Source organism: Stenella coeruleoalba (assembly GCF_951394435.1).
Source record: "Stenella coeruleoalba genome assembly, chromosome: 2".
In the NCBI taxonomy this organism is placed as follows: Eukaryota; Metazoa; Chordata; class Mammalia; order Artiodactyla; family Delphinidae; genus Stenella; species Stenella coeruleoalba.
The window spans coordinates 31,704,205-31,716,561 of NC_137147.1; the positions used below are offsets into that span (position 1 = coordinate 31,704,205).

The 12,357-nt window shown below is 46.5% G+C and overlaps 1 protein-coding gene across 4 annotated transcripts in view; it reads right to left on the reverse strand.

Moving 5' to 3' along the window:
* The window catches only part of SMOC1 (SPARC related modular calcium binding 1), a 156,499-nt gene that overhangs the window by 84,151 nt on the left and 59,991 nt on the right, over positions 1-12,357 (reverse strand). For all 4 annotated transcript variants that reach the window (XM_079913480.1, XM_079913479.1, XM_079913478.1 and 1 more), the window contains exons 2-3: positions 6,307-6,472; positions 5,119-5,231 (exon numbers count right to left, since the gene is read on the reverse strand). In XM_079913480.1, the coding sequence (XP_079769606.1) occupies positions 5,119-5,231; positions 6,307-6,472 (279 nt within the window). The remainder of the gene's footprint in view (positions 1-5,118; positions 5,232-6,306; positions 6,473-12,357) is intronic.

A 12,357-nucleotide genomic window follows, 5' to 3' on the forward strand; every position in this document is an offset into this window, starting at 1 on the left:
CCCGTTGTACATTTAGGGTCTTGTATACTAACTAGCTACTTCAACATGTTCTCATATCTTTTCTGCATGTAAGCTCCTTGAAGGCACAGACCGTGACATTTCTTGACTCCACCATAGCCAACTAGCTCACAACCCAGAACGTAGCAGAGCTCCAAAATGTCTGAGATGAAAAAATATTGTGTCTGGGACCTGCTTTGAAGCAATCCAGTGTGGGGTGGGAGATGAAAATAGGGTAAAGATGAAACAGAATCAGCCACATGTTAATCATTGTTGAATCTGGGTGACACGTAGGTACATGGAGTTCATTATACTATTATTTCTACTTTTTTGTATGTTTGAAAATTTCCATAAGCAAAAGGAGTTTTTTTTTTAATGTCTGCTTGATTTATTGGTCAACAGCATCAGAGAGGGGACTTCTGGAATAACAATGGTAATGAAAATGAATTACATATGCATCAAGGACACTTCTGTAGCATAAAAAAGTCAAGAGCACAGGCCTTGAAATTAGGCACAAATCCTTAGTGACCTTGAACATGTTATTCAACCCCTCTGAAACTCAGTTTTCCAGTATAAATAAGGGTATTAATAACTACCTCAAAAGGTCCTAGTAAAGATTAATGGGTGTAAAACTCAGTGCCTGGTACCAAATAGCACTCGATAAAGAGTTGCCATCATTATTATTCAGTGCTGCATAAGCTTGACAAGCTCTAGCCAACATCCTGGTGGTGGTGATCCCATACCCTTCACTGCTGAAATCGCTACTACGGCTCTGACTTCAGTTCAGCATATTGGGCAGCAGAAAACAGCTTGGCAGAGGACTCGGTAGACCAGATGTCAGGAGTTACATTCCTGATACCCAGAAGGGAAAACAGATAGGACCACACCAAAGGACAAAAGCAGTAGCTCCCAACCTTACTCAACAGGTCAGCAAAAAGCCTTAACTCCACATTCCAGTGACACAACCAAGAACAGGAGTGATGAAGCCCTTGCAACAGCAGGTCATTCACAACTTGGACCGAACCCTGGCATCACCTGGGAGCTTGAAATAATAACCATGTCTGGGTGCCTCTCCCAGAATTTGACTTAATGGTCTGAGATGTGGACTAGATATCAAGGTTTTTAAAAACCTAATGTAATGTTTACCACTCTGCTGTGTGAGTTGGGCTGGGGGGTATCGAGGGAAGCTGTCAAGGGGAAACAAATTAGAGAACAGAGACCATTGCATCCCACATGAACCCCATTAAAGGCAACCCAGTCATGTGGTCCCAAGCTGTGTCCCATGCCAGACAAACCCAGTCCCATTAGGGTGCTCTCACTCCCTCCGTAAACTTCAAGAACATGTTACTGAGTAATAATTCACAGGACTAAAATATGTTATTAACACCAGGATGCATGCATGTCAATATTCTAAACAATATTAAAACAATGTATCTGCTCTCTGGGTTTTGGTCTTAAAAAAGAAACAAAAACAAAGAAGTCCAGCTAAGAGACAGTGGAGGCTGGAGGAGGGAGAAAAGCATTTTTTTTCTCCTAGCCTTTTGGCAGCCTGTCAGTACAACTGAAGCACACTCAAAGAGGCACACTCATTTTGTGAAGTTATTGCAGTGTCTTTGATCAAGGGGAAAGGCACATCCATTTCAATCCCTGTAACGGGGACTGACCAGCTGTCTGGCTTCCTGGCTGCCCACCGGGGTGATCCAGCCTCGAGCCTGCAGACACATGGCAGTGCTTAGCGTGTCAAACAAATGAGGGGGCTCTTGACTGTCTATCCACCCTTTGCTGCACTTCAGGGGCCCCCTCACTTAGCAATTCTGCCTGGACTAATCTGGAAGTTCCCCTCCCCGGCAAACACCACCTGGTCCAGACTGGCCTCACCGAAACAAAAGCTGGCCAGCGGCTGTCTGTCACGAGGCAGCAAACGCTTCAGAACCAAGGGGGCAGGGGTCAACCGTTCTCATAAGTAACACACTCAGAATTACAGAGGTCTAGAGAAAGGGGAAAAAAAGGATTCCGCCTCCTCCTTATTACCCCCGTCTCAGCCCCAAACTCAGCTGTGAGGGGTTTGATTTTCTCCCGCATACATGAATTCTCAGCACAAAGATCACCTGCACTCTTTTCACTAGAAAAAATGATAAAGAATTGTTGGGGGGGAAGGTTCGACAAAAGACTTTCTTTTCCTTAGGGGACATCGTCTGTAACATCTTGGGAAGATTTGAGCAGTAGAACCAGAGTAGAGATGGGGATAATGATGATGATAATGACAGATACCCATATAGCATTTATGTGTTCCAAAGATTTTACATGTGTTAACTCATTTAATCCTCATCACAACCCTATGAGGTAAGCTACAGTAATACTCAATAATAGTAATAATAATAGTAACATGTAACACATATAATATAATAATAATTATTACCACATAGGACGATAATGGAGATCACAGTCTCCATTTTTCACATAAGGGTACTGTGACCCAGGGAAGTTCAGCGACGCGCCTGAGGTGGTGCGTGCATGCATGCCCAGGCCATCTAGCTCCAGGAGCAGTGTGCTAACCACCGCACTAGACTGCCTTCCTCCAGTCTCCACCTCAGAGCCTCCTTTGTTTTTTTTTAATAGGCATTTTTATTTCTATAGAAAAGAAACAAACCAGTATAATATTCAAGTTAAAGGAGAGAACTTGATTAAACCTCTCAGAATGGAATTTTAGTACATATTTGTTTTTTATATAGATATGAATTTTAATATTTTTATACATTTCATCTAAAATTTTGCACCATACGTTTATTTTATTTATTATGATAGCTACACATTAAAGAGTCACATTTCTGGGAGGATTTTGAGACGGGGTGGAGACACGATAAAACATGGGACACTTCACGAATTTGCGTGTCACCCCTGGCCATGCTCGTCTTCTCTGTATCGTTCCGATTTTAGTACACGTGCTGCCGAAGCGAGCACTCAGAGCCTCCTTTAAAGCTGCCAGTTCAGAGAACAGCAAGAGTATTGAGGGCTTTGGAGCTGGAGGGATCTGAGTTGGACTCCCAGCTCCCTGGCCACTCTGCGACCCGCTGTGATTGCATCTTCTGTAAATGAGGACACTAACACCTACCTGGCAGGCTTGTGGTGAGACTTAAGTGAGAAAATGAATAAAAGCACCTCTCACAGGGCGGGCAGCCAAGGTCAGCTTAACCCTGTGGTTCTCGATCCTGGCTGAACACTTTTTTTTTTTTCTTTTTTAAAACTCTACTTTATTGGTTGTCTTTTAATTTTATTTATGGATTATTATTATTTTTAAACATCTTCATTGGAGCATAATTGCTTTACAATGGTGTGTTACTTTCTGCTTTATAACAAAGTGAATCAGTTATACATATACATACGTTTTCATATCTCTTCCCTCTTGCGTCTCCCTCCCTCCCACCCTCCCTATCCCACCCCTCCAGGTGGTCACGAAGCACCAAGCTGATCTCCCTGTGCTATGCGGCTGCTTCCCACTAGCTATCTACCTTATGTTTGGTAGTGTATATATGTCCATGCCACTCTCTCACTTTGTGCCAGCTTACACCTTCCCCCTCCCCATATCCTCAAGTCCATTCTCCAGTAGGTCTGTGTCTTTATTCCCATCCTGCCCCTAGGTTCTTCATGACTGTTTTTTTAGATTCCATATATATGTGTTAGCATGCGGTATTTGTTTTTCTCTTTCTGACTTACTTCACTCTGTATGACAGACTCTAGGTCCATCCACCTCACTACAAATAACTCAGTTTCGTTTCTTTTTATGGCTAACTGGCTGAACACTTGAATCAGCGGGGAAACTTTAAAAAATACGGAGTCCCGACCTCACCACCCCTCCCATTTCCACTTCCACCTGCCCTCGGTCTGAAATCAGCAATCCCCTGGGCCCAGCCCCGAAATGAAACCTGAAACCCAGTGGACCAGAGGCCAGCCTACAGCCTTTGCCCCAAGACTCAGGATTACTGGGAAGCTGTGTAAGTCCGGAGGCCTCTGCTTCCAGCCCTCAGGTAGTAGTCCCTGGACACTACTCCACTCCACAGAGGGAGTCTGGGCACCAGGCCCGTCCCAAGCAAGTGCTGACCCACCCTTGTCCAGTGGTCCTCCCCACTTTCTTAGAGCCACCTCCACCCCTAGACTGTGTCCCCACCTGCAGCCTGAAAGCTTTACCACCCCTTGTCCCATGCTGCCCGTGTTTCAGTCTGTGCCAACTTCAACATAGCCAGCATTACTTTTACACAAGCTCTAGCCAGCAGATCATACAGGATCAGAGGTAGGACTGCCTGAAAGGAAATTTTAGAATCTGAGTGTATGCACACACGAGTGTACATGCACTCACATGCAGACACCACACACACACACAGATACCACATATCACACGCGTATACCACACACACATACACAGGCACTCACATACACAGACAACCCCGCCCACACACGGAAACCACACAACACACACACAGACACACATGCACAGATACCACACAACACACACATACACCGCACACACACACACAGACAACCCTCACACACACACAGAAACCACACAACACATGCACACAATATCACACACCACACAACATACACCATACGCACACACAGATACACACACACACACACACACACACAGATACCACACACCCACACATGCACTCACACTCCACAACCCCCAGACACTTTACACTCAAAGGGAGCAGAGCTTTGTTAGAGGTTTGGGGGCGGGAAGGAGGGGCATATAAAACGGGTCGTAATAAACAGTGAAGGGAATACGGGGGTTGCCCATGGAAACTGGCGAGGATAAGAAAAAATAATCAGCCTACATTTGACAGAAGAGAAAAATGAAGACGGCCAGCAGGGAGGATGGGGACCAAGCAATGCCAGTTTCCTGGCTCGTACCTGCATGAGCCTTTCAGGACCCACTGCCAGCTGGCAAGGGGTGGCATGGGGCCCAGGAGGGGGAGGCCGGCCCCAGAAAGCAACATGGAGGGTGTCAGAGAGTCCTCAGCTGTTTCCAGAAAGCGAGGCTCTCAGGGCCCTCCTGCTCCCAGGCCCTTCCCCCCAGCCTCAGCCCAGGACCCAGGCCTGAGAGACGTGGCCAAGGCCTACCTGGGTAAAGGAGCCATCCTCGCTGCACTCCGGGACAAACACCGCCTCCTGGGGCTTCTTGGCTTGCTCGAGGGCCTGAGCCCGCTCCAGGCGACACTTGCTCTGGCCAGCGTCTAAAAGAGGGAGGAGTGCATTTGAGATTCACTTGGATCCCACACAGGAGCCGTGGACAAAGCAGCTGCTGGTTCTAGAAATGCTGGGGGAAAAGCACTCTGCCGTGCAGGGGGCCCACACACAGCCAGCTGGCTGTTCCAAGGGCACAAGGGCAGGGGCTGGTGAGTGCCACGTGGCCTCACCTTCCTCTTAGTGGTACTCAGAAAAGTTGGGTGGGGGGTGGTCATACTTATACGAAGGTCTGTTTATTCTTTTTCTCCCAAGTATCCCCAGGCCCTCCTAGGGAAAAAAAATGTTCTGCTTCTATTATTTTTCACTGGGTTTATTCAAAAACACGCAAGCCCAAGGAGTCTCAAAGATGTTTTGTAGTTCGCAAGCACTTTCTTTGGGAAATCAGAATTCGAGAGCAGCTGGCTTAGCCTCCCACAATTCCTATAATAGCTCCGATCAGTCCAGGGGTCACTAACTCAAATACCTACAGGGCGTAGGAAAGTGATATAAATTAGAGAAGGGGCTGGGCGTGTGAAGAACGGCATTCAGCTTGGCAACACCATAGGGAGTGCTGAGGACTGTGGCAAACTGGAAAACGGGAGGACGTAGCTACTACTCAGCTCCAGCCACATGTTTGCCTTGAAGGAGGGAACTCAGACGTAACATCACCAGAGCTTCCAATTTTTTATGGGAAGTACAAATATCCAGACTTTTAGGTTGAATTTCCCAACTTTTAAATGCTGTCTCAAATGTTTTAAATATTTTTAAACATGCGAGCAGACCAAACAAAATACATCTGTTGGCCAACAATGTGGAATCCCTATTTAGGAGCCAGCCACAATGTCTTGCCATTTTAAGCACCTCTACAAAAAAAATAATAATAATAAAAAATAAAAGCGCTAGCCAAATAGCACATCTCTCTAAGCCCTGGTGGCGGTGTTTAAAAGCCAGAAAAGTACTCATCTTTCACTGGGCCAGTCCTCCTTCCCACATTGCCCGGTGGAAAGGACATGGGGAGACGTTGGCAAGTGAAATGAATATAGACTCATTCTGAGCTCTCCCTATGGGGACGTGCACACTCACCTTTGCATCTACCTCGATGTACCACACCCAGGGTTGGGTCTCGGCACTTGGCTCGCTGGTACTCACACATGGACTCGTAGGACCTGCCGTCAGAGGCACAGATAGGTTTGGGTTGAGTCCTGGAGCAGTGGAGGTTGCACTGAGGGTCACGGTCGCTTATGAGAAACTAGGTTGGAAAAAAAGCGAAAGGGTACAGAGGTTACTTTTGCAAGAAAAGTAAGGATGAGTCCATGACTTACAATACTCGTTTGCCCTTGGGAAGCAAGTCCAGAATAAACCGAAAGTTATGAAGCCCTAGAAGTGGTAGGAAACTAAGAAGCCACAAACTCTAACCAAGGAAGGCATCCTGTGCTCAGTAATTCACATACAGGATCTCATTAATCCTCACAGCCCTATGGAATAGGAACTACCTACTTTGTAGATAAGGAAACTGAAGGCTAGGGAGAGGTAACTTGCCGGGTTTTACACAGCTCTAAGTGGTGAATTTGAACCTAGATTGGTCAGAGGTCAAATCCAAGCTTTCACCATCGGGACAGTTGGTCTCCTGGTCCATGCTGACGGTCTCTGCACTTGGCTCTATTTGGGTACCTCCCCAAACCAGGAACTCGCTAGCAATCTCTACTTTCCATCTTTGGAAAGTTTTATTGATTAGAAAGTAGTACTGAGCCCCCAAATCTATCACCTTTCCATTCTGCCCACTGCTCTCTGGCAGAATACAAGTGAAGCAATTTTCTCTGAGAAAGGAATTTCCTGATTTAATATATCATCATCATCAGATTGTGAAATGCGGAGTTAAACAGTTTTCTTTACTGCAGGACTTCCCAGACACCTTTGGTACATTCGTACGCATTATGAATCTCCAAGAGGTATAGCAGATTAAAGATACACAGCTGCAAAGTATTTGCTACTCTTCCTGTTGAGCTGTGGAGTCTAATTTCCCTCCTTTGAATCTGGGCCAGCCTCAGTAACTTGCTTGACCAATAAAATGCTGTGGCAGTGATGTTCTGGGACTTTTGAGCAAGGTTACATGAAGCCTTGCAGTTTCTTCCCAGGCCTCTTGCAACACTCACTCTGGGGGAAACCAGCCACCATGTAAGAAGCCCAACAACACTGAGACTGCCATGCTAGGAGGAAGCCCAAGCTAACATGAGGCGAAACCAAGTGGAGAGAGAAATGCCCAACCAACACGGGCACAGAGACATGTGAGTGAGGAAGCCTTCAGATGAGTCTAACCTCAGCAATCATCTGACTGCAACTAACAGAGATGAAAAGGAGTAACTGCTTGAGAGACCCTGAGCAAGACCCGCCCAGCTGAGCCCAGTCAACTCGCCAGAACCGTGAGAGTTAATAAGTTGTTGTTTTAAGCCATTAAGTTAAAAAAATTTTTTTCTATTGAAGTACAGTTGATTTATAATGTTTCAGGCGTACAGCAAGGCATTAAGTTTCGAGTGGTTTGTTACACAGCAATAGATAACCAGATCAAGAGCATATGTGATTATGTATCTCCCAAACTTATTTGACCATGAACCCCTTTCCCAGTGAAGCCCTGTTAACAACTGCAGAATACAGCTGGAAAACAATAACTGGACAATACAATCCACAACTCACCCCTGCACAGGATCAACTTCCCTCAGGCTGCCCCTGCTTAAAATCCTTGAGTGGTGCCCCTCTGTCCCTGGGGACCTTCACATGGTCTCCTGGCCTGGCAGATCTGACACTGGGGCCCCTTCTCTGGCCTCAGCTCTTCCTGTTCTGTCCCCACCTTGCTCCCTGCTGGTCGGGCACACTGGCCTACTTTCCAGTTCCCAAATGGGCTACATTTGCTCCTACCCCTGGGCCTTTAGACACACTGTTCCTTCTCCCTTTCCTCCCACCCCTGCTCAGATTTGGGTTCATCTGGGAGGTTCTCCCTGACTCTCACAGGTGAGGACAGGTCCCCCTCTAATAACCTCTCACCCACCCCACACTTTTCCTTCAGGGCTCATAACATAGTTTGATGATGAATTGATTTTGTGATTTGATTAGCAATGGAATCCCCCACTCTGAGCTCCAAGAAGACAAGGATTCTGTCTCTTCTGTCCGTGAATACATCTCCAGCATCCAGCACAATGCTGCAGTACTTGATTATTTGTGGGATGAACGCATCCCTGAAGCAGCCTTTCCCACACAGCATTTACCTCCAAACCAGCTGGTGTGACGTGACAGGCCTGGTCTCCCAGGCTCCTGCCATCCCCGGGGATCACTGGGCCACTCCCCTACCCCACCCCCCATCTCCCTTTCTAAGCTTTTCCCCTCCCTCTCACATTACATGGTGGGCAGAGGTGGGCCACAGCTTCTTGCCCTAGCTCCACTTCAGAACGTAAGTTATCTCTGAGGCTGAGAGGTGAGTCTCTTCTCTCTCCATCCCCAACCCAGGCCCCTCTGCCACTACAGCCCTCTAAGCCTCCGACCCACTGGGCACCAGGGAAAACTTGGGACCCAAAGGTCCAGCTGAATGATGCAGGCTTGGAAGCCCTGGCTGTGGGCACCTGGATGCGCACAGGACCCAGGTGGCTGCAACCAGCAAAGCTGGACTAGAAGTCTCTCTTCTTCCCTCAGACTCATTCCTCATCTGTCTGCAGCCTAGAAATGCAGCCAGACCTGGCTCTGTAGTTCTGCCTGGTGAGCAGCAGGCGCCGGCCAGAGGCTGGGATCAGTGTTCTCACACTCTGGCTTGCAGGCCAACCAGTAGCCTCAAAGCTGTCCAAGAACAGATCAAGACACTGCTGTCACGCTACTCTCTCCTGGTCCGTGGAAGTCAGGGCTACTTACATGAAGTCAGACCCTGCTTTTAAGACCTATTTGTTAGTTATTTTGCCATGTCAATCCCCAGGAGCCAGGGAACAGCATGCCCTTTGTTCTCACGATCACACAAGGAGAGAAATACCCGTATCTTCTAACACCTGGGAAAATCAAGGAACTCATCCTTGGTCACAGAGGGATCTGGTTGCCAGACCTTAAGTCTGAAGAGTGATAATAATAAGTGCTGATAATCATACGTCACTTACGATACGTTAACTAATTTAACCTTCCCAATAGCCCTAGGAGGCAGGGTACGCTAAGTGTGCGTCAGTGCTGAACTTGACACCCAGGGCCTGGCTCCAGAGCCACGCTCCTAACCACTACACTGAACTGCCTTGAATTATCACAGAGTAACACTGCAAACAGAAACTCTGACCCAATTGCAAAATTGGATTCAGTTTGGGATTAGCAGATACGAACTACTATATAAAAAGCAAAACAACAAGGTCCTACTGTATAGCACAGGGAACTATATTCAATATCTTGTAATAAACTCTAATGGAAAAACAACAAACAAACAAACAACTGGATTCCCAAGTCAAAAACTGTTTACCAAGAGCCTACTCCATGTGAGACACCAACTGCTGAAGATCAGATAAGACAGCCCTGCCCTCCAGGCACTTTAAACCTACTGTGAGAAGCTCCTCATACAGCTTTGTTCACCTTCAAAAAAGAGGAATTGTGGAAGACACGGTTTCTTTTCAAACTCAAAGAGGTTGCCCTGTTGTCTCTTCACAGCTCATGGGAGAGGGGAGCTGCAGGCATCCCTGTGGTGTTGAAGAACAGGCCATAAATTTGGTTTGGAAATGGTCTGCCCTGGGCCAACAGAGATGCCATGGCAGCTCTGCCGGAGACCAGCGTCATAACTAGGGGAACACTGCGTGGAGACAGACAGGTTAAAGGCAGCTTCAGAAGAAGCCCCACCTGTCTCCACACATGGAGATCCTTCCAGCTTCAGAAGAGCTCCCAAAAGGGTCCATCTAGAAATGACTGGCCCCCAAGGCCAAGGGAAAAAGTTCTGAAACAGTCCAGGACCGTTGCTAAAGACCATCTCCAATCATCTGTGGTGACTAATTTTTATCTATTTTAGGAACCAAAAAAGACAATGAGTTCTATAAAATGGAGGTTTTTTTTTTTTTTATTGAGGTATAGTTGATTTACCATTTTGAATAAGCTCCTGGTGTACAATCAGTGATACACAATTTTTCAAGATTATACTCCATTTATAGTTATCACAAAATATTGTCTATATTCCCTGTGCTGTACAATATAGCCTTATTTATAAGGCTATATTGTGCAGCTTATTTATTTTATACATAGCTGTCTTTACCTCTTAATCCTTTACCCCTATCTTACCCCTCTCCCCTTCCCTCTCCCCACTGGTAACCACTAGTTTGTTCTCTATATCTGTGAGTCTGTTTCTTTTCTGTTATATTCACTAGTCTGTTGTATTTTTTAGATTCCACATGTAAGTGATGTCATACAGTATTTGTCTTTCTCTGCCTGACTTATTTCACTAAGTGTAATACCCTCCAAGTCCATCCATGCTGTTGCAAGTGGCAACGTCTCATTCTTTTTTATGGCTGAGTAGTATTCCATTATATATATGTATATATGTATATATATGTGTATATATATATATATATATATATATACACCACATCTTCTTTGTCCATTAATGACTATGCCCTAATAGGTTCACCCAAACCTCCAGGGACCCTAGGGCATTACTTGGGTCCACAAACACTGCTTGTTCAGCCATCCACTGATCCACTTTTATACTTAACAAGCAAGCACTACGATGCCCCCTGCATGCAAGGCATGGGAAGCAGAACACAGCCAGCATAGTCCTGCCCTCAACGAGCTTGCACTCTAGGGTGGAGAGAACAAGCAACCTGACATCGATCGTGCAGCAAGGGAACAGGATACCACAGGACCAAGAGAAGATTTCATACTTGGGACTCAGCAATGCTACAAAGCCACAGAGTCCAAAAGAACTTTCTGCAGTGCTGGACATGTTCTATATCTGTGCCATCCAGTGTGGAAGCCACAAGCCACGTGTGGCTATGAAGCACTAAATCGTAGCTAATGCAACTGAAGGACTAAATCTTTAGTTGCATTTAGTTAACTTAACTTTGCCTAGCCATATGTGGCTAGTGGCTGCCAGACTGAAGAGCACAGCTATTGTGGGGAGGGGCGGAGGCGGTGGGGAGAGAATGGCTCACTCTCACTGGAGTTTCTCCTAGTTGAGCCAAGCTACGACAGACTGGACCAAGAAGCAGATCCTGCGATAATATCTGCATTTGGAAACTGGACATGAAATCATGAATTCGTTATTATGGGTTTCAACAGCAGAACATCCCAGGAGTTCAACACAGTCCACCTGCAGTCACAAAGACAGATTTTTCTTCTCTTCTGGAGACAAGAGGGACAGGCTGCAAGTACCCAGGACCTCCCATGACTGGGTCATTTCTCTCGGCCCACAGACAAAGCTTGAAGGGTCTGAGTCACCCTGCTGGAACTGAACCCCCGGGCCACAGAAGTCTGTTGTGGGCTCAAGAGCAATCAGAGTTGGTGGAAATTTTTGGTGCTGGGCAGAGGCAAGCTGTCTCCCCGACGAGGCAGACGCTAAACCATTTCCCTCTGGGGAGGAAATAGTATTTTCATAAAAATCCTCACATCCATTCCCTTCCTTCTTCCTCACCAAAAGACAACAAAAACAAAATAATTATGTTAAGTATGATTGTGTAATACAGAAACCAAACAAAAGGGGCCGGGACAATTGTGCATTTGCAAACGGTTCCTATTCCCTCCCTCTCTCCTTGGGGAGTGAGCGATTCCAAAGCAAACACACAGCATTTTGTGTTCTGCTCGCATTTGTAAAGTAGGACAAGCACTTGAAATACATAAAAACAATCCATCCTTCCTACCGGAAAAGTAAGCTGCCGATGGGGGCTGTGTTCACCAGAGAAGAGATGGGGGTAAATGAAATCAATGTTAGACCTACAGTCCCTTCTGTCTGAAATGCGCACACGTTGATCCTTGCCCTCAGGTTCCAGAAGAGTAGAATGTAAACCCTGCCACAGCTTTTGCTCAGGGAGACCACTCCAGTACCACAAGCTGTGTTAGGTTTGACAGACTGCCAAGTTTCCATGACAATAGAGGGAACAACAGAGGCAGCCTAAGGTTCCATCTGGGAGGAGATGTTCA